The following is a 25,987-nucleotide window of genomic DNA, read 5'->3' as shown; positions in this document are numbered from 1 at the left end:
TGTGTGGGCGCCTGAAGGAGAGAGTCGACCCTGAGCAATGACTGTAAGGCAAACGCTGAACTCGGCTCAGCTCCATGCAGCAGATAAACACAAAACAGAGAAATGCTGAAGGACTCACACAGATTAATGTAGGGAAAGATCACGGCATGTGCCCAAAGTGAATGTGAGGGATAGGTGGAGGTTTAGAAACAAGAACATAGAGAGAATCAGAAGAAAAGGTCAAAAACATGGAGCTACATGCAGCAGCAGACAGCTTTATAAAATATTCAACACAGAAAGGTTTTATTGGTGCAATTTGGTGGTGGTCTCTTTCTCAGTTCAGTCATTAGAAACCTTTAGAAACATTTCTGCATCACTCACAGGTTTAATATCTTTAATTAATCCGTTTCTTTTTTTCCTGATGTTCCCTTGTTTATTAATAACACATACTGTATCATTTACAGGTATTACTGCTCCTTCAAACTGAAGCGTCGGCAGTGATACGGAAGGATTTAGTCACATTAATGCTGCATAAAAAAGCACATCATCAAAATTAACCTGGACATTTTCAACACTGCAGCTTCTTTGGATAGAAAACGGTATCTAATGAGAGCAAACTCAGAAGTGAAGTATTTAAATACTTTTACATCCCACATTCACCGTCAGTGCAGACAGTAAAAGCTTCGGTGTTCAGAAGATGTCAGGATTCATAAATTTTAACAATTATGATGTTTACAGTTAGAAAACTAGAAAAAATGTGCATAATTTACAGTTATAAAATCCTCTGATTAAAGCTGACTTTAATGTCCAAAATCCATCAGGTTCTGTAGGATACTGAGGATTTAGTCACATTAATGCTTCATAACATATCTTGGAGACTTTCTTCTGCATTCAGCTGTAACGTTGCAGCTTCTTTACGATTTATTTTCTTTGCAAAAAATGTCACGCATGTAAATATGTTATTGTCATCTATGTATGTTGAACTAAAATAAACTTAAAGGTCTGTAAGAAAGAAAAAGAAACGGGATACGTGTTGTGTAGCAGCATGTTAGGAGGTCACAGAAAGTCAGCGTCTCTAGAAAGATCATTTAATACCAGGCTTCAAACCACTGACACTTCGATACTGATAACCTAAAAGCTTTCAGGGACTCGCCTGTAAGAACACAAATCTCAGTCACAAATCTTGATGCCTACGTTGTTGTGCTCTGTAGTCTTGTCCATGACATTTTAATATAAAGATTTGTCGAGTGATTATTGTGTAACTAACCGACACAGCCAGAGGGGAGAATGTAAAAATTAGCTGTGATGATAAACAAGTCAAACTAAGCACTTCCAGACCTTTTACCCTCTGAATGAGACCACTGAGGGAACAAAGTGTGGATCCAGTCTCCTCAGATCTGGGCAGTGATGTTAGAGTTTGCATCTGTGTCTGCTAACATGCTGCTTAAATGCTACTAACACGCTGCTAACATGCTGCTTAAATGCTACTAACACGCTGCTAACATGTTGCTAACACGCTGCTAACAAGCTGATAACACGCTGCTAACACGCTGTTAACAAGCTGCTAACACGCTGCTAACATCCTGGTAATATGCTGCTAACACACTGTTAACAAGCTGGTAACATGCTGCTAACAAACTGGTAGCATGCTGGTGTGGTGTCTGAAAGTTCAGGTTTATCTTATGAGCTAAAATACAAAAACTGTAAATCTGCCGGTTATAAAATACGCTCTGACTCTGTTTACCAGCTCGTAGCCATGAAGCTGTGCGTTTGCTTTCAGAGCACATCTTTGATGATGTGTCCTGTGGAAGTGACAACCATTTTTTTAAATTAATCCTGTAATGTCACTGCTTTTCTTTTACTGCTTTCTCATTGTTCTCAAGTGGAGGAGGTAAAGTTGAGGAGGTAGACTTGAGGTCTTTGCTTATCTGTGAGGGAATAAGGAGGGAGCAATAGTAGTAGAAATGAGCGCCAGAGATTAATAAGAACTAATGGTTAAATGCAGAGGAGTGTATACACATGGTGACTGAAGAAGAAACACCCAGTGCATCATGGGAATCCCCCAGCAGCCTACACCTATTGCAGCATAACTAAGGGAGGATTCAGGTTCACCTGATCCAGCCCTAACTATAAGCTTTATTTTTCATAGACACTGAAGGGTGTCTGGGCCCTCATCTGAGGTGTTTCAGCCATGTCCTACTGGGAGCAGACCCAGATTTTCCCTTTGGTAAAGTCTTTGTGCCCCCCTGTTCTGGACATATCAGACTTGGATAAGTAGTTTTGTTTCTGAAGTGACCAGAACTACTTTTGTTGTCTCCTAAAGAGTTGTTTTGCATATTAAATGTCAGAAACTAGTCGTCCAAAGGCTCAGAATATTCCGTTTCTAATGAATAGAGACAGAAAATAGCAAGTTTAATGTGGATCTGTCTAATTACTGAAATGCTAATCAAGGCTTTTTGGTTTATGGACGTCTTTTCTACCTCTGACTCTTTGCAGAGTAAATCAGACCGGCGGTGGTGTCACTGTGGTCCTGATGCTGCTCCATCAGTCTGCGTTTGACTCGTCACGATGTGTGTTTGTCTCTGAAATATCTGGCATCTGTTTATTTACCACAGCAGCGTAGCAGCAGCTGGTGTTTTATCTGCTCTTCACTGCGTTCGGCTCTGATTCCTCTCCTGCAGCTCCAAGCTTCTTCTCCTGTTTGTTTTAAGCCTCTTGTAGTACCAGACGGATGGGGTTTAAATCAGGCAGTGTCGTTTGTGTCGCCAGTGGCAGAAAATGACTCTAAATCCGATTTCGACTGTTTTCAAATGTTGTTTAAATCTGGTGACATGAGCTGCGCTGCTCTTTGTAGTAAACACCACCCATCTGTTGCTCTAAACAAATGCCAGGGATTTGGAACTGACCGCGATCTGCTCTGCAATGACTGTGTTTTGACCCTGAAGTTATTTTTTACCTCCTCTCTTTGTCTGGCTCAGAGGGCGATGGAAGGATGGACTCGGGGGTGAAGATGGAGGCCGTTGGCCCGGCGGGACTGGCGCAGCTGCTAAAGATGCCCGCCCTCACCAAAAGTTCAGGTTTTAAACCAGAGCTACGCCGATCCAAGAGGTCGGTGTTTTTACACTCCGGAGTGAGAATCTGCCCCCAGGAGACCATCAGTGAAGTGATCGCAAGCCACCAGGCGTACTACCAGCTCAGAGGTACAATTTGTATTAGTCTGGAGACAATAATACCCCCTAATCGCTGTTGTCAGCAGTATTCCTCTGATAAATTATAGGTATACTACAACTGCATTCAAGTTTTATTTATATAGCACCAAATCACAGCAGTCGCTTCAAGGTGGTTTATGTTGTAAGGTAAAGCCCCTGCAATAATAGAGGGAAACCCCTACAATCAGACGACTCCTGATGAGACAGTGGCAAGAAAAATAAAACCCTTTTAACACGAAGAACCAGTCTCAAGGAGGGCTTCTTATCTTACCTTTCCTAAATCAATTGCTGGTTTTCTGCCTATAAATCTGCAAACAACTCCGAATTATCGGCCAAATATTGATATTGTTCAAATTCCTTCTACAAACAGGCCCTTTTTGGGCTTTTATTTTGAAGCTCAAGTGTAAAGAATGTGTCTGTGGTAACCAGGATGTAAAAATCATGCATGAAACCATGAGACAAATATTGGGTTTGGTAAATCTGCTTCAAAGTAAAGTTTAGAAAGATTTTTTTTCCAGTGGAGTATAGGTTTGATGGACACGTGCAAAGTTACACGACGTTATGCCTTAATTAGCGGCTCATTATGGGGGTCCTTTCGTCAGAGCAGCTCTTATTTGCATTTTGTGCAGGGCTGAAGGTAAGAAAGTTTCCCACAACAGCAATAAAAACTGTGAAAAATATTTTACTATCTGCTTATTTTCTTTGCAGAAGTGAAAAAAAATGTTTTCTGATGCTTTGGTAAGAATTGTGTATGTGGGTGGATGCAGGAGGCAGTAAACAGCTGAAACAGTCGTGAACCTCCACCCTGTTACAGACTGCACCCATACGCTTCTGTTCGTGACACGGCGTGCTTTGAGCACCATGTCTCCTCTTTATTCTGGCTGTTTATGAGCCTCACTGACTGGCATCAGAATGAATTTACATCAGTTTGTTCAGAAATGTTCAGAAATCATTTGATGAAGACGGGAGAGGGAATAAATATCAAAGAACATCTGGAGGGATCGGATGACAGCGCTGAATGCACGCCTTATTATTACCTCTTCCTTAAGATGAGGTCCTTACATTTAGCAGTACGATAGAGTGTTGGAACCACTGATGGTGCAAAAATAAAAATAAAAAAAGGTGAGGTGTGGGGATGTAGGGGTTGTTAAAAGTTTAAAAAAAAGTTCAAAGAATAGTCTGATGTTGGTGCTCCAGCATGGGGATTTCAGTTAAGTATCAGAAAGGGAAGCAATGCTTTTCCTAATAACGTGCACATTTGGAAAGGTAATCTCCAAATGTATAGCTTTTCTTCAACTTTAACTGGCACTGCTCTCACCACTGTGCTGCCTTTTGTTGTGAGAAAATTAAATTTGTGGCTCCACAATTTTTTTTTAAATGTGGAGGACAAAGCAATTAAACATGATGCTGTGAATATAATTTTACTGGTTTTAAGTGTTTGCATGCTTTCAAGTCTTAAATTTAATCAGATTGAACTTCAAGAGTAGCTTTAAAAGCCTTACATTTAGCAGATTTTACCTGCAGACATCCACACAAAGAAAAGACAAAGCTGAAGTGCAGAAGCGTCGGTTTCTTCACACAGTTTCCAGCAGGCAGTTTCACTGTGGAGGGGGGGGGGGGGGGGGGGGGAGTGGAGGAAAGCACAGGTACATGATCCCACACTCGAGCCAGCTGACCCGTCACGGCGCCACTGAGGAGCGATGAAGTGAGTCACAGGCGTGAGTCACTCCCCTCCTCCGCACAGAAAAGTGCCGAGCTGTGCGGCTTGTTCAGCACAGGAGCAGAAGCACGGGGATCGTACCTGTGAAACAAAACGGCCTCCGCACGAATCTTCTGAGCGACAGATGCAGGACAGTGTGAGGAGTCCCATGTTTGCAGGTGGTCCAAAAGGTGACGCCCCCCCCACCCCCACTGACGTTTTCTAATCCCTTTTTCTTGAGCTTTATACAAAACACCATGAGCTTAAGGAAAGGTGTGAAGGAGAGCTGATGAGGCCAGGAAGATCAGACTGCTGGACTAGAAACTCCTCATCATAGATACTTCTTCACGTGTGGTTTTTGCATGCAGGCTGTATAAATGTGTCTCGTATCTTCTCTTGCTGCTAAAGGAAACTTGTGGTTTTAATGGCTTTGTGATGATGATCAAATCTGTCAGTGCAGAATGCCCAGAAAGAGGACAAAACCAAATCAACCTCCACTTTCACTCCATTTTCACAAAGCTCGTTATCGTTATTCACAGAGGTCAGCTCTGAAGAGAAGAAGCTTTATAACAAGCACATCTTAATACAGCAGCAGTTCAGCTGTGGATTTAAAAGCCTGTTGTTGAATCTTTAAAGCATGTCAGCAGGTTACAGCATGAGTGGAAAACCTCATCGCCCTTCAGTCTGCTTGTGAACGGTCGGCACAAGTCGTGGGACGCCATCTCCTTCTGATAGTAAAGCCACACCACTCTTCATATGGACAAACTGTTCATGAAAACAGAATTCAGCGTTACCCAAAAATCAAGTGTGCCCTATAACCTTCAGCAGCGGGCGCCCATGTGCATGAAAACATGGGGTTATATATATAAAAGTACTAGTTGGTCGCGGCATCCACCTCGAGCATTTCGCTGCCGTCATTTTTAAACTCCTCCCTCCACCGCCGCTTCTGTGGCTTCAGATCGATGGCGCCCTCCTCCATCTTCGTTTTCCATCCGAGCTCCCCTTGCACTTCACATTGATCCACATCAGCCTTCACCTCCCTCCCCACACCTTCAGCGTCTAGACCCCCGCGGGGGGCATAGCTGTGCACCTCACGCCCCAAGTACCCCCTAAAAATAATTAAATGGCGTCTAAAGGCCAAAGAGTCCTCACATAATTCAGCTTTTTCTTCGTTGTGCTCATAGCTGGTCTAATAAATCTCTTTCTTTTTAAGCCTCGATCTCATCTGAGTCGCCCCTGACAGAGCAGCTCTGAGATGATGGATGAAAACTGTCATCTCAGTTTTAAATGCAGCTCGCCTCGGGCTGTATGCGTGTTTAGCCGGATACTACCAAAGAAAGACGGGCCAGAGTAGCTGTGGATAAAACATGAATTTCATAAACAAGACGTGTGAATCTCTTCAGATGTTCAGTGAGAGTTTATTTGTGTGTTCGAGGAGTTTTTCCCTCAGTTAAAATTCACTCTTTTATGACTATTTATTGTTATTACCGGCACCCAGGAGCTCCTACTTGCAAGAAGCCAAATTAAATGTGTTTTAATGTTTACCCATGTATGCGCAGCGTCTGCAGCCTGCAGAGCTGCATGCTGTGTCCGTGTTCCTTTATCCTGTGCTGTAAATGTCAGAAAGATCCCGCCCCACTCTGATGGCTTAATTCTGTTTTCAGACGTTCACCCTTCATCTGATTTTCGTGTCATGCACAAATATCTTTTCATCTTTCTCGTCTTATCTCTGCTCACGCTCCTGTTTGATCTTTTATCCTCGTCTAACACGGACTTTATTTTCCGATTGATTCAGAGCGGATTAGCTCAAAGTCTCGTGTGTGTTCTGTAAATTTGGACATACCGAAGGCTTCAGTGTGTTGTTTAAAAAGGGAAAATCATACAGCTTTGCTCACAGATCCCACCGATGGACATTCTTTAGTTATTCCCAGTGAAACCAGACAGAAGCTGACGTTTCCACAGATGGTGGTGGTTCATTCAGACAAAGCAAGAAATACTGGTCTGATTTCTGCAGTAATAATAAGTATTGCATCTTTGCTACCTAAATAAAACCACAATCACGTCTGTGGTGCAGCATTCTCATGTGAATATTTTCTTTCAGTCGATGAAATCATTGATCGTCTTCCTCCACTCACCTTTAAGCATTCACAGCAGACGGCTTTCTCTGTTTTCTCAGTATTATTGTGGGGCCTTACAATACAAAGCTACTTCAGGCAACTCTTAAAGAATTGAATTGAATTGAATGACCCCGGGTGTGACTGTGGTTTAGGTTGTTTGTAGATTTGTTCCCTCAGTGTTTCCTGTCTCATTTTTTTGTTAAGTTAATTCATGTGTCACTTCCTGTTTTATTTTGGTAGTTTGTCTTGTGTTTAGCCTAATTTCTTTGATTTTGCCTCCTGTGTCTTGTTACCCTGCTGTTTCTGCTTTACTTACCCTCGTGTATAAACAGCACTGTCTTCCCCTCAGTCTTTGTCTAAGCGTCTGTTAATCTCCCACATGTGTCTCCAGCTTTGGGGTTCTTTTTTTTACTTTTCTGATGGACTTTGTTTTGGCTAGTAAAGAGCCCATAAAAGAAAGGCTCACTTTAGTTTAGTTTGCCTTTCTCCACATGTCTGCAATTCATTGCAGTTTCTTGGTTTTGGAAGACATAAACTGCACACCTGTTAGACTTCAGCAGAAGAAGATGGATGGACGACTAAACCAATCTTACTGTGCCATCAGTTTTTGTTTTTTAATCCTCCTCAGTTAATTCATCCATCACAGACACTGCTGCAGAGTTAAATACGTCCTCTGGAGGTTGGAGAGCTGAAACTGTCTGATTCATTTAAAAATATCTCGCAACAAATCTGTATTTGCAAATAGATAAACATGTACATGTTTATGAATATAAACATCCATAAATGGATGAAATGTTGTTTATATTTAAAAGAATGAGGCTGCTGTGAGGAGGTGGATATTGGAGGTGAGGAGGTGGAAATGTCACTATATTAAAACCCATCTTCTTTATTTTAGTGATGTGGCACAACATCAACATCCACCTGTGCAGTTTTTCTGTCATCAGACCAGGTCGAAGGTTTAAACCTGATCTAAGGTTTAGGATACATTTGATGTCTGCTGGTTAACTATTGGAGTCAATCTGGATTTAAATAAATTGTCATCTCTGTGAGATGTGACAACACTGGACACTTGGAATAACTTTGTACAAGTTTAAAAGTGCAGATCTGATTAGAAAACGATGTTGTGATGATATAAAGAAACCTCCGGATCCAGCAGCAAAGTGTTCAGTGCTGAACATGGTGTGTGTGTGTGTGTGTGTGTGTGTGTGTGTGTGTGTGTGTGTGTGTGTGTGTGTGTGTGTGTGTGTGTGTGTGTGTGTGTGTGTGTGGTCCTGTGGTCAGTTTGTCAGGAGGCGGTGTGGGAGGCGTTCAGGATCTTCTTCGACAGGATTCCGGGGACGGCCGAGTACCAGCGATGGGTTCACACGTGTCAGCACGAGTCGCTCTGCATCTCTGACCTCGCCAAAAACTTCAGCGACTCGGAGGAGCACGTGAGCATGATTCAGCGGGTACGAACGAGATTCTTCACATCTGCCTGCAAACCATGTTTCATGTTCATCCCAGCTAACCTGTCATTGTTTTCATCGTTATGTTGAAGGCGTGAGTTACGTCTTGGATGCTTTTAAATAAACGAAGCGGAGTGAGTTTCGCTGTCAGTCAAAGACACACAGTGAACTAGAGTAAATATGCAGTGCTCCTTGTCATCTGTATTTAATTGAGAACCTGATGTTAATCCAATCACAGTGAAACTGAACTGAGACAGTTTTTACTTTATACTATTTACAGTTTTCTGAAGATCCTTCACTTTCTTTGGTTTCTTTTTCTTTTTTTCACCTGAGCCTTTAGCTACAGACACTTCCAGTATATTTTAATGTTTTGCTTTCAGTTGTGTTTGTTTGCATCATTTCTACTGTTTTTTCCTAAAGTCTACTTTTTTTTCACTTCCATTTAAAATGTTTTGGTCACAATGAGCTAATTAGTTTTCTTAATTTAGGATATTTTTTGCTGTTTTTACAACAAATAAGCTGATTATCCCAGCATGAATCAGTCCCTCTAAATCATTCAGGCACCTCACTTGCAGGAGTGTGGTGGTTGGAGTTTGTTGGCCGGCAGCCGCGTTGTAAATCCATCAGCAAACATGCAAACATTCGTCACCGCAGCATCTGTCCTGTCTGTAAAGTCTCAACATTAACGGCACGAAGATTAAAAACTGCGGAGATTTGTACTGAATCAGTCCAGTTAACCCGCAAAGGAGAAAAGAGATGCTTTAATAGCATTTAGCTGCTCAAAACCGCCAGGAATATGAGCGAGCTGGACATTTAAAACGTTCATTAACATTCAGAGGCGTTTTTAAAAAATGATACTGTGGAGATTTAATAAGTTTAATCGCCAGAAGGTTTGTAAAACTTCAGGGACAGCTGCAGCTAAATGAAGGTTTAAACCACAAGAGGCACTTTTTAAATGAAGCCTGGTGTAAAAGTAAATCAAATAATCAGTTAAAGTAAAACCAAACAGCTGCACACGAGCTGAAATAATGTGTGGTGAAAGTAAACAATTGTTCTGGTTTCTGATTGGTTTACAGAGGATGGACCGGCTGAGAGACAGGAGGCCTTCATCACGGTAAGAGCTGACAGATGATTCATGTTCGTTAAGCTCTCACTGTGCTTCTCTGACTGCATGCACACTGATAATGTGAATATGATGCAAACAAGGCCATTAAACAGTGTGTGTGGGGGTGTGAACCCGCAGGAGTCCAGAAATGTCATTTAAACAAATGATTCGAGTGTCAGAGCGAAAATCAGCTTTACATTAAAAACTTGGTGATTTCTTAAAAAAATGTCTAAAGCAGAGGTATCAAACATAATAATAATGCAGTCCCATTAAACAGTATTGAAAAAAGTGATAGACGGTGTAAACTTTGGACTTTTAGTTTTACAGCTTTATTTACTGACAGAAACTTCCCACATGGTCATTCATGCTCCACCAAAGTAATTGGGTAAAAAAAACTTAAATAAAACACTTACATAAAAGTTCCTGTTTTTCACTGCCTACTATAGATATTTCATTTTGTTTTTACGCAGGATATCCTGTGTATCCACTGAAAACTATACACTGTACACATGAATACACATTTGTGTAATTTTACACGTTTACAGTCTAAAGATCAGATTTTGTAATCTGGTTAAAAGGATCGTGGTTCTGATTGAACCCTCACTCCCTGAGGCGTGTTTCAGAGGTTTTATGCAAACCAACACGATTTTAGTGTCTTACCACGTGCTGAACTTTGCATAGCTGTTAGAAATATTCATTAGTTAAACTTAACAATGAGCACTCAAAAAAGGCGGGGGCGGCAACCTGCCCCTGAGCCGGGCTCTGCCAGAACTTTCTTACTGTTAAAAGGGAGTTTTTCCTTCCCACTGTTGCCAAAGTGCTGGCTCACTGGTAATATAGTTGTTGGGTTTTTCTCTGTATGTACTATTCCAGGGTCTACCTTACAATATAAAGCACCTTGAGGCAACTGTTGTTGTGATTTGGCGCTGTATAAATAAAATGTAATTTAATTTAATTGAATGGAGAAGCAGATTTTCAGCACCGTCATTGCCAGCAAAATTAATCGATTCCAGGCAGTTATTGGCCATTTACAGGTTGGGAATTTTGCAGGTGCCAAATATATTTTGGCAATATTTGAAATTTACAGACATGTTTCCAATGCTGACGTCAATGACAGCTTGGGCAAAAATAACAGTGGATGAGCTTCTGGTGGTCGTTATGGTCTTTTCTGTTGTTGTCTACACATTTCTGCCACTTCAATCGAAAGATTCCTTCAAAATATGTATTCATGCATCAGAAACATCTTACCATACATAACGTGTGCAGGGAGAGGGAGAGGAGCATGAAAAATAAATAACTTCCCTTAACAAATAGCAGATTTGAGGGGTAATTACACACATGCAATCAAAAGGTTCCTCATTGGATCTTTACTAAGGACTGAAGTGCTACAGTAAAGGATTTTGAAATGTATGTTTTCATTTGTAAATTTTAAGTGTTTATTGATTTGCAGCAAAGCATCACTTTCATAGATTCAGCTGAGCAGTCTGTCAGTGAGTCATGTTTCAGGGAGAAACGTCACATGGGTGCAGATGTTGCTTTAATGTCATGAACACGGTGGAGAGAGTGCCGTTTGGAGCTGACAGGTGCACTTTTGTGCGTTTGTAATCATTCGTGGATGACTCAGCACCGTCATTATTTCTGATCTTTGTGTCTCTTCCATAAAGGAATAAATACAAAGTAATGTGTGTGCGTGTGAGTTGTTAGCAGAGTGAAGTTTATTACTTTAATTCATCATTTTCACTCATTGATCTGAGCGTCGGTGTTTCAGCTCGTTCTGCTGCTCTCTTCATGAAAGATAGATGAAGTTATGATGAGTCGAGTGTGACTCTTATTAGAAGTACAAGGCAGGTTATGCAAGATTCATTCAACGTGATTAAAAAACATGCAGACCTTTATTTTTTTTTAACTTGAAGTGTTTTAATATTTCATCTGCACTAAATGTTCTCTGTAAAACATTTAAGGCTTTGGAAGAAGCCCTTCTTCCCTCTTAAAAGCAAAATCCTTTGTGTTTGTGGTGGCGTTTGGATACAACAGGCTTAAGCCCGAAAACACTGCTTTATATGGGATTAGCATTACATTTAACATACAGCATGGCCATGTTTTATTAAGTAACTCAAATGCATATCAGCGTGTAACCCTCATCATGAAGTAAAACAGATTTTGTTCAAACATCGGCCGTTTTCCACCGGTGCTCACACCAAACATAGAGCAAAGTTTTAAGCTGCGTTACTCGGCCAAAAACAGGACAGACACAACAGCAGCTGCCTGAAAGTGCTTTATAGTGTAAAGTAAAGACTCTACAGTGATAGAAAGAAACCCCACCAAACAACCCCCTGTGAGCAAGCATTTGGCAAGAGTGGCAATAGTGGCAAGGTAAAACTCCCTTTTAACAGGAAGAAACTTCTGGAAGAACCAAATAGAGTTCTAAAAATTTGACGGATATAAAAAAAAAAGTCTTTAATTTCAGATCAGTGCATCTGTAAAACAAAGTTGGAAGTCTTACAGCTGTGCTCATTACTGATACTAGAACAGCTTTGCATGATTCACAGTTCAACATAAACCTTCTTTATGTCACACTGAGCCTCGCTGCTGTCCCCTCAGTTAATCCTGTGTGAAACAAGCTGTTTTAGCTCCTCCCACTTTAAGTCATCTGCATTCTGACAGAAGGTCTGAACAGAAGGTGGGTGGAGCTTCTGTTTCAGATTACCATATTAGGGATATCCTCTCCCTGTGATGTCATTAAGAACCATGAGTAGAAAAAACTGCCTGAAGCTGAGTGTATGTTCTGATTCGTACATACACCAACCTGGAGCAGGAGAGATGTGACAGGAAGTCAATCAATCAAATCTTTATCTCAAACATATAAGTAATAAATGTTAATACAGAAAAAGACAAACATGAAATCGCTTAAAGTGACCATATTAGGGGGAGAACGCAAACGTTTATCAAATCCTATACAGTGGGGCAAAAAAGTATTTAGTCAGCCACCGATTGTGCAAGTTCCCCCACTTAAAATGATGACAGAGGTCAGTAATTTGCACCAGAGGTACACTTCAACTGTGAGAGACAGAATGTGGAAAAAAAATCCATGAATTCACATGGTAGGATTTGTAAAGAATTTATTCGTAAATTAGGGTGGAAAATAAGTATTTGGTCACCTCAAACAAGGAAAATCTCTGGCTCTCACAGACCTGTAACGTCTTCTGTAAGAAGCTTTTCTGTCCCCCACTCGTTACCTGTATGAATGGCACCTGTTTGAACTCATCATCTGTATAAAAGACACCTGTCCACAGCCTCAAACAGTCAGACTCCAAACTCCGCCATGGCCAAGACCAAAGAGCTTTCGAAGGACACCAGGAAAAGTATTGTAGACCTGCACCAGACTGGGAAGAGTGAATCTACAATAGGCAAGCAGCTTGGTGTGAAAAAATCAACTGTGGGAGCAATCATCAGAAAATGGAAGACATACAAGACCACTGATAATCTCCTTCGATCTGGGGCTCCACGCAAGATCTCATCCCGTGGGGTCAAAATGATCATGAGAACGGTGAGCAAAGATCCCAGAACCACACGGGGGGACCTGGTGAATGACCTGCAGAGAGCTGGGACCAAAGTAACAAAGGTCACCATCAGTAACACACTACAACGGCAGGGAATCAAATCCCGCAGTGCCAGACGTGTTCCGCTGCTGAAGCCAGTGCATGTCCAGGCCCGTCTGAAGTTTGCCAGAGAGCACATGGATGATACAGCAGAGGATTGGGAGAATGTCATGTGGTCAGATGAAACCAAAGTAGAACTTTTTGGTATAAACTCAACTCGTCGTGTTTGGAGGAAGAAGAATACTAAGTTGCATCCCAAGAACACCGTACCTACTGTGAAGCATGGGGGTGGAAACATCATGCTATGGGGCTGTTTTTCTGCCAAGGGGACAGGACAACTGATCCGTGTTAAGGACAGAATGAATGGGGCCATGTATCGTGAGATTTTGAGCCAAAACCTCCTTCCATCAGTGAGAACTTTGAAGATGAAACGAGGCTGGGTCTTCCAACATGACAATGATCCAAAACACACCGCCCGGGCAACAACGGAGTGGCTCCGTAAGAAGCATTTGAAAGTCCTGGAGTGGCCTAGCCAGTCTCCAGACCTCAACCCCATAGAAAATCTGTGGCGGGAGTTGAAAGTCCGTGTTGCTCGGCGACAGCCCCAAAACATCACTGCTCTCGAGAAGATCTGCATGGAGGAATGGGCCAAAATACCAGCTACTGTGTGTGCAAACCTGGTAAAGACCTATAGTAAACGTTTGACCTCTGTTATTGCCAACAAAGGTTATGTTACAAAGTATTGAGTTGTATTTTTGTTATTGACCAAATACTTATTTTCCACCCTGATTTACGAATAAATTCTTTACAAATCCTACCATGTGGATTCATGGATTTTTTTTTCACATTCTGTCTCTCACAGTTGAAGTGTACCTCTGGTGCAAATTACTGACCTCTGTCATCATTTTAGGTGGGGGAACTTGCACAATCGGTGGCTGACTAAATACTTTTTTGCACCACTGTACTTATCTAGATCATCCTCTGTTTTCATTATACAATCTAACATATACCTTTGTGCCACAAATAAATATGTTTGTGTAATATGTTTTCCTGTAACTATGTTCATTGTTTGTAAATGTTTGAAAAGATGAGTCAAAGATGTGCATTAGTAGTTTTGAAATTCTTCAACAACTCCAAATTGGGGATGTCAAAGAAATTTAATTTCACATCTAATCCCTGAGATATTCTAGTATAAGAAAAAGAAGTGCAATGTTCAACACATCTGTTTTTTCCACACAATAAAGAAATTCTGCTGAAGTGAATGAAAGAAAGCACTCTTTAACTGTAAAAATCAATGTGCGAAATTACAGAAAAATAGCATCCATGTGAAAACAGGAACTTCTGTAGCACATACAGTGAATAAACAGGAGCTTTTATGTTTTTAAAAGTATTTTCTAATTACTTGTAGCATGAATGGGCATGTGGGAGGTCTTTGTCAGTAATGATAAAGCTGTAAAACGTAATCATTTACACCTTGCTTCACATTTTTCAGTGCTGTTAAGTGGGGCCAGACTGGAGTCTCTGCTCGGCCGACTTTACGCCCTGGGCCTTATGTTTGATGCCCCTGCTCACTTTCAGAATGTGAAATTTTTGTGTCATGATGTGTTTGTCTTTCTGCAGGGGAGCGACGACTCCTGCACCAACGCAGAAGCTCCTGGAGATCACAGGTAGGACATCTTCAGCGGAATGCATGTCATCTGTTTATACACTGATAGTTTTTTACTGTTTTCATTGTATATTGTCGTACAGGGAGTGCAGAATTATTAGGCAAGTTGTATTTTTGAGGAATAATTTTATTATTGAACAACAACCATGTTCTCAATGAACCCAAAAAACTCATTAATATCAAAGCTGAATGTTTTTGGAAGTAGTTTTTAGTTTTAGCTATTTTAGGGGGATATCTGTGTGTGCAGGTGACTATTACTGTGCATAATTATTAGGCAACTTAACAAAAAACAAATATATACCCATTTCAATTATTTATTTTTACCAGTGAAACCAATATAACATCTGCACATTCACAAATATACATTTCTGACATTCAAAAACAAAACAAAAACAAATCAGCGACCAATATAGCCACCTTTCTTTGCAAGGACACTCAAAAGCCTGCCATCCATGGATTCTGTCAGTGTTTTGATCTGTTCACCATCAACATTGCGTGCAGCAGCAACCACAGCCTCCCAGACACTGTTCAGAGAGGTGTACTGTTTTCCCTCCTTGTAAATCTCACATTTGATGATGGACCACAGGTTCTCAATGGGGTTCAGATCAGGTGAACAAGGAGGCCATGTCATTAGTTTTACTTCTTTTATACCCTTTCTTGCCAGCCACGCTGTGGAGTACTTGGACGCGTGTGATGGAGCATTGTCCTGCATGAAAATCATGTTTTTCTTGAAGGATGCAGACTTCTTCCTGTACCACTGCTTGAAGAAGGTGTCTTCCAGAAACTGGCAGTAGGACTGGGAGTTGAGCTTGACTCCATCCTCAACCCGAAAAGGCCCCACAAGCTCATCTTTGATGATACCACCCCAAACCAGTACTCCACCTCCACCTTGCTGGCGTCTGAGTCGGACTGAAGCTCTCTGCCCTTTACCAATCCAGCCACGGACCCATCCATCTGGCCCATCAAGACTCACTCTCATTTCATCAGTCCATAAAACCTTAGAAAAACCAGTCTTGAGATATTTCTTGGCCCAGTCTTGACGTTTCAGCTTGTGTGTCTTGTTCAGTGGTGGTCGTCTTTCAGCCTTTCTTACCTTGGCCATGTCTCTGAGTATTGCACTCCTTGTGCTTTTGGGCACTCCAGTGATGTTGCAGCTCTGAAATATGGCCAAACTGGTGGCAAGTGGCATCTTGGCAGCTGCACGCTTGGCTTTTCTCAGTTCATGGGCAGTTATTTTGCGCCTTGGTTTTTCCACACGCTTCTTGCGACCCTGTTGACTATTTTGAATGAAACGCTTGATTGTTCGATGATCACGCTTCAGAAGCTTTGCAATTTTGAGACTGCTGCATCCCTCTGCAAGATATCTCACTATTTTTGACTTTTCTGAGCCTGTCAAGTCCTTCTTTTGACCCATTTTGCCAAAGGAAAGGACGTCGCCTAATAATTATGCACACCTGATATAGGGTGTTGATGTCATTAGACCACACCCCTTCTCATTATAGAGATGCACATCACCTAATATGCTTAATTGGTAGTAGGCTTTCAAGCCTATACAGCTTGGAGTAGGACAACATGCATGAAGAGGATGATGTGGACAAAATATTCATTTGCCTAATAATTCTGCACTCCCTGTATACACAAATATATTATACAGGTAGATTGTAGTTGGTTTATTCTGAGATTAACGTTGCTCCTGTCTCTCTTCAGGTCCTGAGGCTCAGACCGATCCCCCGTCAGCGCCCCCAGTGCTCGTCACCAGCACCACTGTCTTCTTCAGTTCCACGAGTGCCTCTCCAAGCTCCGCCCCTGAAACGAGCCACCCTGCCAAGGAGCTCAAAGAGGTACAGAGGAGCACTTACATTTACATACGAAGTATCAATCTGGCGCTCTTATCTGCCGCAGGAAGCTGAAGGAGGAAGGAGCTCAAGTGTCTGACAGGCTGAAAATGTCACGCTGGGGCGTTCATGAAATTATACATCAGTTAATTTGAGTGAAAGGCATCACTTCTGTCCCTCTGTCCTCTTTCTTAACCTGTAATCACCTGTAAGTAACCCATTAAGAGCTGCTTACTAACTGCTCCGTACTTGAGAACTCAAAGGTTTATCCTTCAACCAGTCCTGTGAAAACTAATTTACTCTGATGATGGAGTAGAACCACTTTTACCAGCAATAAGCTGAAGTAATCATTTTCTGTGTGATTTATCAGCCTCTCATGTCACTGTGGAGGGATTCTGGCCCACTCTTCTTCACAGTGTTGCATAAGTTCATTGAGGTTTGCAGTATTTGTCTGTGCACAGCTCTCTGAGCACAGCATGTCAGTCAGGCTGAGGTCTGGACCGTCGCAGCACCTCGATTCTTTTCTCTCTCAGCCGTTCTGAGATCTGCTGTTGCTTGGGATCATTGTCCCGCTGTATGACCCACTGCAGGGATGACGTCGCACTGTGGACAAATCACAAGCAAAGATTTTCTTTTTTAACGCTACATCGATAAATAAGACAAGCACAAAGATCGGTTTTGTCTTCTTTCACGTCTGTCCGAGCCAAAACAACAGTGAGCCCTCCGGTTCCTGCACCAGCATAATTCACCTCGTTCTTATTCCCACAGCGTTTGTGTAGTGTAGTGTGAAAACAAGAAGACGGTGAAAAAGGTGATTAAGAACAAAGCAAAACAAAGTGCTAAAACGAAGGTCCTGTGGCACGTAAACCACCAGCCCTCTGATGTCCTCCAATGTCCTCCTGGTTTCAGTCAACAGTGACCTTCAGTGGGAATTGGAGAGGCTTGCTCAGGGTAACACTGCAGTGGATAAAATCCGCACACCCAGATTATATCGCCTCTGACCTGGGGATGCCTTGGGGTCCACCAGGAAAAGCAGGAGGAAGTAGCTCGGGATTCCCTTTGTGGGAAAAGAAGAAGGTAGATTTGATTAGACTTTATTGTCTCGGACAAACAAGGGAGCACATGGCCTAAAATAAACATGATATCAGATCCACACAGAGCCCAGATTTGCAGCCCTGTTGATCAGATTTTGAGTTTGTGATCTGAGCTCAACAGACAGGTTACCAAACGTAATACCAAAACTGATAATAGATTCAATAGGTCCCTTATAAAATAATATCCTCCCGCTGTGCTGTTAGCCTTCTTTAAAAAAAGGGGCAACAACAACGCTTCAAACCGGTTTTAACTGACAACCAAGGTCAGCGCCTGATCTCAGATCAGCGATCTTCCCTCGGTTTCATTTACATTTAACATTTGGTTTTGCCCTCCCACCAAAGCAGCGTCCCTGCCCTCTCTCTTATATAAGCAAACAGAATTTCTATATGATCTGAGAATTGAATCACAAGCTTGTTTGTATACTGCAGGAAGGAGAGAGCTCACACAACCCTGGGGGGGTGTCCTGTACTCCTGCACGAGTGAAACAGCCAGGTTACTTTCCACCTGCTGCTGTTTTTTAATTATATAAAAAATACACACCTTTGTGTGTCGTGTTGTTTAGGAGACTGTGAGGGAGGCTGGTGTTTAACGCTGAGCTCAGACCCATCAAAGCATCATCAGATCTCTGCTTCACTCCACAGCATCTCTACCAGAATGCAAACAAAGCATTTCATCATGGTTACGTTAGAGCTACGGGTCTCATTATTTTAGGGATGAAGATTGAGTCAGCTGAGAGCCGAAACAACAGACTACAAGCTGGAGTCACAACAGCAGACACAGTGTTTAGGAGAAAGTCCCATCACATCCACGGGACCTGGTGGTGTCTGGTTTTTTAAAAACTGTTCACAGTGCTGGGATCAGTTATTACTTTGTCAAATTCCATCGAGTGACAGATTCTTACATTTAATTCTTCTGTGGTCCTCGTGCTTCCTTTAGCTTTCCTCTGGTTGTTCTTGAAATGTCCTCGACTGCACATCAGACGTCAGATGGAGGTTTTCTGATAATCACCAGCTGAACACAAGATGAACGGAGGCACAAACTTCATTCACACTTCACTTAACACCTCAGCCAGTTTTCAGCCAGTTTTCAGCCAGTGAAGTTTTTTGCACTTATTTTTAGTCACATCAATTTCTTTTCAGCTCATTTCAGTGAAACAGTTGCTAATAAAAGAAAAAGCCAGCTTTGCAAAAACCTGAAAGATGTGCACGTTGGCAGCTGTGTTTGTTGGAGAAGGATCACATGACCTTCAGTCTGCAAACAGCGGGTTTACCTGCTGCACAGGTGGAGCTGTTAAGCGCCTCACTCCTCCCCCTCAGATAATTACTGCTTTTTCACACCACTGACCTATTCATGGTTACGGTGAGAGGAGGAGGACAAAAAGCCCGGGCTGACATTTGACATCAAACTCCTTTAAAGCAGGGAACGTGGCGTCATTTCGCTGCTGACTGTTCTCTGAAATGACCGCAGCAGTGAGGTCGTTGCTCTTTCACGGCCTACAGGAGCGTTAAACATACAGGTACGAGCCTATTTCATGTTTGCAGCCATTTTTTTCCTCATACTTTCATTATGGAATATCTTTGCTTTAGTTTCAAACATAAACAAAGAGATACGCTATTTCCTGTTGTGCTTGGATGTATGAAAACTTCCTTTTGATCCTTATGGTTGTTGAAATATGAATCATAAAAAGAGCTTTCAGCCTGAATTTCCCGCTCTATCGTTTCTTTTTTCTCGTCTGCATATGTGGTTCTATTCACACAAGCAGATTTGTTATTTTCTCTGATACCAGTCAGTTTCATGTATTTGGAAATGCAAATTAAAATGTTAAAGCATAACGAAGAGACGCACGTAAGCTGTCCCTTTTTAGCGCCTCTCATTTGTCTCGTTTGCCGTCCTGAAGGACCCGGAGCTTCCAAACGTCGTCCCAGATAGTCCGGTGGAGCAGATCGTGGAGTTCAGTATCGACCTGGTGGATCCGGGTTACAGAGAGCTGCTGGATGACCCGGATTCCCCTCAGTACATCGACCTGGCACAACACCTGCAGGACCAGGTGAGACCTCCTGATTCCTTTTTTTCCAACCTCTACTGATGAGAATAAAAAAAACTACCTCACTCAAACCAATAGAGAGAAGTGGGAAAATAAACCTAAGCTCCCTAAACTGCAAAAGACAAAGTGATTATGACCCAGCATTTTGAGGTTATCGTCTTTTTGTGAATTCTTTGTGTTTGGAATATGTTAGTTTTTCTTAGCATTTGCTGTATGTTTAGTTTCATTTGTCTGGTCCAGTTTTCTCATCAACCCTTCTTGTTTACATGTGTCCTCCCTGTGCTCTGTTCCATGTCTCCCCTGTCTGTCATGTGTATCCATGTATGTTTCTTCAGCCCGTCATGTCTCACTCCCTCTCTGTCTCTCGTGTCAAGCTCCCAGTTTACGTCTCGTTTCCCTCGTCACCCTCTTGTGTATTTATGTAGTCTGTTGTTATTCATTTATTGTCAGGTCATCTGTTATGTTCATGCCATGTTTCCAAGGTTTTGTGCTTTCAGATATTTACGTAATCTCCCCAGGTTTCCGTGTTCAAGGTTTTTTATGTTTACTTTCTAGTTTTCTCATTTTAGGCTTTTTCTTTTAGGGTCAAATTGATTTTGCCTAGCTGTTTGGTTTGTACTTTTTATCAGCCACAATAAACGGCTCGCTTTCTGTTAAAGGTTTTGTTTCGCGTGTCTGCATTTGGGTCCTCCACCATGTGGAAACTCGTTTAAAGTTCACTTTTTCTGCAGTTTTCCTCAGAAAATTATCAGAAAATATCAAACATCCAGGGTACCAGCACTCTTTTCAGGTCCTCTGTGTTAAACTGGTGCAATTTATTTAAACTATGATATATCCCATGACATTGATGTTCAGAGCTGGTTACTGGATATCATACACAAGTAGTTTAAACGTGTTTTTCCACACTGACACTTTCTTGTGGATATCTGCCAAACACTGAGAAACGCTGGAAAAATAATGACAAATCAGCAAATTTCAACCAACATATGAGGGGAAGATCTGGGCTCAAGTTGCTGTAAAAACATCAGCTGATTCTGAGGGGTTGAGGTGGGAGGCACTCTTCGTGTAATGACCTTGTTCTTCCTGGGTCTCGCTCTTTACAACGGCTGCAACGGAAGAATTAAATAACTCTGATTGGTTAATTCTGCATTGCTGCATCAGGCTCAGTCTGCACTTTTAATCAAAGAACTAAATCTTTATTTCTCAGTTTCTGAACGAGCTTCGCTTGTGACAGTCTGATCTCCTGCCCTTCCTCCTCCTCCTCTTCCTCTATCAGCGTCCGTCTGTGCCGGCGCTGCTGGTCCAGGCTGATAGTAAAGAAGCTTACACCACAGGGCAGCAAGGTCAGGGTTCAGAGAAAGGGAGAAGATTACCCCCAGCCCGCTCTCCCTACGAGGGTTTTCCTTTTGTCTCCTTGCTCTGGGCTCCTTGCTGCGAGTCATGTCGTGTCCCCTGCTGAGAAATCGAGTCCTTCAAAGTTATTTTCTCTTTTTCTGATGCTAAAGAAAGGCAGCTGGGTCCTTTAAAGTCACGCCAGGCGCAGCGGGATGCTGCCTGATGGAGCTCTTAAAGACGATTATGTCATAAGTGTCCAGGTGCTTAACTCGCCCAAAGATAGATATCAATGGGGGTTTCCCATTCATGCGGTGTTTGTGCATGTTCACACGCTGGCTCTTGTTTGGTGGCCCAGAACTGATTATGTTGGAGCGGGAAGAGGGTGACGACGGTATAAAGAAGTTTGTTTCTTTCCTTTGCAGATGCAGCATGTCTTTGATAAACTTCCTGGATTTAGATCCATCCATGTGCTGGGTATCAGGTGAGTTCGAACCGTGAAGCATACATCTGAGTAATCAAATCTCTCCAGTGTGGTGGTGGTGGCAGCGAGGCAATCCAGCGAGGCAATCCAGCGAGGCTCGATAATTTCATCACATCTGAAACGAGCAGATCAGTTGGCGTGGGCGGCCTGTGAATAGATAAGAGGCCGGTTGTGAGTCGGATTGTTTCAGACACCGCCGCAGGCGAATGTTTCGTGCCACTACTAACAAGACTGAATGGAAAGATTATTTATCTCTGCTGGATGCGTTTCCAGTTTATAAGCAGTGACAGCGGGCCAGCATCGAAACCTGACGGGGGAAGAAAATATTATTATAGTTTTTCCTCAAAAACAAAGTCATTTTTAACCGTTTAGGAAAAAAAACTTGGTTTGAAATCAGTCAAACAGGAATGAATTAAGCAAACATTCAACCGTTCGTCACAGAGCGCTTTGTTTTGCATGATTCTATAATCCAAGCGTTTCGAATTCAGTTTCACCGAGCGCACCAAGGCTCAATCACAAATATATGCCTGATATGGTTTTTTCACGTCCACATAAAGCCCTTGACCAAGGCGCCAAATACGATTATGAGCTTTTCTAACATTTAGCGAAGCAAAATTATTCAAGACGCCTCCCGTACAGCCACCTCGCAGCAGCATGGGGCATTTATTCTAACCACAATATGACCTGATGTAAGAGTAATCGATTAATGCTGTTCCTTCACACACAGATGTCTGTGCATCCTGCCTGTTTTAGCTTCCTTAAAAACCAAAGAATGAAATTATCTCCGATAACATACTTCACCTGGACGACCCTGCCACCAAACTGGCTGCACATAAAAGTAACACTTGCTCATTTCATTTTCTGACTCAGATGATCAGCACTTTGCTTTGTTTGTGACTCTGTTATTGCGGGCTAGCATTCCCACGCCTGTGCAGACATCTGTGGTTATAAATCTTATATTCACCTTTCATCCTCACGTGCACCTCTAGACCAGTTTCACCACCCGGTACCTCAGCTTCAACCCCAAAACTCTGAGAATGTCACCGTAGACACCACTGGTAATCCTGCATGTTTCACTGCTGCTCACTGAGTCTCCGAGTGTTTGCAGACAGGTCGGCATCTTCGTGACAACCTGCTTGTAACCAAAGCAACTATGAGAAGGATTTTAGTGCTTCACTGTACTGTTTGAGGTCAATTGCACCAAGCAACTGTTCACCAACCAGGGGGTGCCGTTGTGTCTCTGAGCATATGTGACTGTGAAGAGGACTTCTTGAAAAAGTCTCATTAAACGCTTTCACATGCAGTGTTGGGCAAGTTACTTTGAAAAAGTAATTAATTATAGTTACTAGTTACTTCTTCAGAAAGGTAACTGAGTTAGTAACTGAGTTACAAGATATTAAAAGTAATTAATTACTTGAAAAGTAACTATTGCGTTTTAAAAAATTCTTTAACCCTCTGGGGTCCAGGGTATAATTGGCCATTTTTAACTACTTTTGCCTCACCTTTAAAAACTATTTACTTCGCCTTGTTTGGTATCAATCTTTTCAGCACATCCTTACGTGTCTGAATTTACAGTTATGTTTTCATTTTGACATACTGTATTAACACAATTGATCTAAAATCAGACAAAAAACATAAAATCTGAGTTGAAAAAGTTATATTTTTAACAACCACAAACATGTTTATTGAATCATATTTCATAACTTTAAATGCAAATATAAATTGTCAATTTTTTAAAAAGTTAAAAAGTTATTTGCAGCCATTTACCTTTTACCCTTTTTTTTATAACCACTTCAAACTATTGACATAACCATCAGGTGTTCTGCATTCATTAAAATGCCACACTACGGAGCCCCGCAAGGGACATGGGAGAAAAAAAAATTAAGACAGACTTTTGCGAGTTCTCGCAAAACAAACTTGGGATCTCACAAAAGTTTTGCGAGATCTCGCAAAAGTCTAAACCGCATTCTTCGGAGGCCGCCAGCTCGAAGCCGACCGGGAGGTTGAGGCACGATGTGCCAGGAAAGCGGTGTTCTTCCCGGCTGTAGTAGGTCTCGACCTCCCGTTAGCTTCGAGATGGTGGGTGTCAGATCTCCAAAAACGTCGGAGCACTTTTGCAAATATGTGATGTCTTGTAAACCAAGCAGATATCTGACATTTACACAACTACATTCACGCCTCAAAATATCTTAAAAGTTTATTTTGTGACCCAGAAAGAGTAATATTACAACCAGTGTTGGGTAAGTTACTTTAAATTAGTAACTTAGTTACATTACTAGTTACTTCTATCAAAAGTAACTCAGTTACTTCAAGTTACTCGTTACTTTCAGAGTAACTAGTTACTAGGGAAAGTAACTTTGGTTTTACTCAGAATTCTCTTGTTAATGTGTTGCTTCCGTAACTGGATACCCAGCAAGATTTCCAGTCTTCTAGCTTGCTTACTTGCCACAAGTGCACTGTGCCACCTAACCAATTAAAGGAAAAAATAATGTAATCATTTCCATGAGAGAAATCCCACGCCTGATTCTATCCTAGCCTGCTTTTTACATCCAACACAAAAACTGCAGTCGTGGTGCTTTCGATTGTACTCAGAACTCGGAAATTCTTCCTTCTGAATCGGAAGATGTAGGCAACACTAGACTGCAGATGAGCTGCATACAGGGCTGGACTGGGACAAAAAAATCGTCCCGGGCATTTTAACCATTATAGGAAAAATCATAAAGCCTTTGAATGAAAATAAACACTGTTGTGACAGTGATGTACACTGTTTTGATGGTATATATGTATCAATCTATCAATTGTTTGTTGTAAGACTCAGATAATTATTTTTTTAAAAGTGAGGCATTTTAAATGAGAATAAGAAAGTATTTCCTTGTGCCCCCCTTTCCCTTTTAATGCCCTACATGGACCCCTGGCAACACTTTGCTAGACCCGCCCCTGCACAGTTACCAGCTGTCAGCTACTTAGAAAAGGATCCTGGTGTTATTTGTCTTACCGCGACATCCGCTGGTTTCCTCTTTCTGGCGCAAAGTGGGCGATAAATAAACAAGAGAGAAAAGCCGATCAGCTGATCATTGATCAGTTTCATGACTGAAGTAGAAACAGGAGAGGGAGGGGCAGAGAATGAGAGAAGAAGAGGCAGCTGTGCAGCATAAAGACAGAATAACTCCAGCTTTGTGTCTTTTTCATTGTAGCTGAAGTCCGGGACAAACTGTTCCTTTTCACCTCAATACCAAAAGCGTAATATTTTCTCTGAATATGAGACGATTCCGTTTTTTACGGGACGGTTGGCAACTCTAATAATTAACCTTATGAACAAAATAAAGTTCAACATCAGTAACATAGCACCCACCCAGCTGTATAGAAACTCCGTCATGCTAGCTAGCACGCAGTACGAAAAAGTCAGCATAACGAAAATAAACTCCACCTAAACTTGGTTCATATCTGACTCAGATACACTGCAGGTCATAACTTCTTACCTGAAGTTCAGTTCACCTGACACTCTCGGACCAGCGGCCGCTTCGGGTCTCTCCTCTTGCCTCCCTTTTCCTTCATCCACCTGCTGGCCTCCACCACTTGCTAATGTTATTGAATCTGTGGAAGCTCGAGTAACGAGTAACGAGCCTATCTAAATCCCAGTAACGAGTAACGCGTTCCCGGTTTTGGCATAACTAGTTACCGTGCTCGTTACCACAATAATAACGTAGTTACTGTAACGCGTTACTTAATAACGTGTTAGTCCCAAAACTGATTACAACTAAGTAGCTGCTGCAATTGTTGGAATTCAACTTTTGTGAGATCCCAAGACAGCAATCGCCTCATTGTTCAGACACACAACACAAAACCACAACACTACACACTTAACTACACAAGACAACACATTAACTACACACTTCAAACATGCTAAACGTCAAAAATCGCTCACATCTCAAAACTCTCTCTCTCTCTCTCTTTCTGCTGTCTTTATCTCTCTCTCTCTTCCTCTCGCCATCACTACTAAAACTTCCCCTCTTCCCTAAACAACCAAATCTCATGTTGCCATATCATTTTATGATTGGTCGACATGGTGCATTTTTCCACCAACACGAACAGGCTGTTTTTTGGTTTTCTTGGTCATAAGCAGAGAGTGTTTGCTGCGCTGTCCTTAGACAGTAAACGTGACGAAACTATTCAGGAAAAAACACAGCGTATATATTGTTTATCATGACTCTGGTTTTACGTGGCCTATCAACACAATTTAAAAACTGGTAAATATCACCTTGTTGCTTTGTCATCTTAAAGTGGTCATGTGATTGGCTTACCACGACTACTTTATTCTTCCTCAGTCAAATAGCAGGACTCATGCGATTGTTTTGCCCCCTTAGCTCCAGGTGTTGTG

The 25,987-nt window shown here is 41.9% G+C and overlaps 1 protein-coding gene across 2 annotated transcripts in view; it reads left to right on the top strand.

Annotated features, from left to right (window-relative positions):
- The window catches only part of LOC101475174 (uncharacterized), a 61,733-nt gene that overhangs the window by 913 nt on the left and 34,833 nt on the right, over nt 1-25,987 (top strand). For both annotated transcript variants that reach the window (XM_076874187.1, XM_024799000.2), the window contains exons 2-8: nt 2,958-3,179; nt 8,286-8,452; nt 9,526-9,563; nt 14,774-14,820; nt 16,527-16,660; nt 19,647-19,796; nt 21,551-21,609. In XM_076874187.1, the coding sequence (XP_076730302.1) occupies nt 2,958-3,179; nt 8,286-8,452; nt 9,526-9,563; nt 14,774-14,820; nt 16,527-16,660; nt 19,647-19,796; nt 21,551-21,609 (817 nt within the window). The remainder of the gene's footprint in view (nt 1-2,957; nt 3,180-8,285; nt 8,453-9,525; nt 9,564-14,773; nt 14,821-16,526; nt 16,661-19,646; nt 19,797-21,550; nt 21,610-25,987) is intronic.

Source organism: Maylandia zebra, linkage group LG15 (assembly GCF_041146795.1).
Source record: "Maylandia zebra isolate NMK-2024a linkage group LG15, Mzebra_GT3a, whole genome shotgun sequence".
NCBI lineage: Eukaryota > Metazoa > Chordata > Actinopteri > Cichliformes > Cichlidae > Maylandia > Maylandia zebra.
Note: the sequence above shows the minus strand (reverse complement) of the source record. Positions and strands in the feature narration are given on the sequence as shown.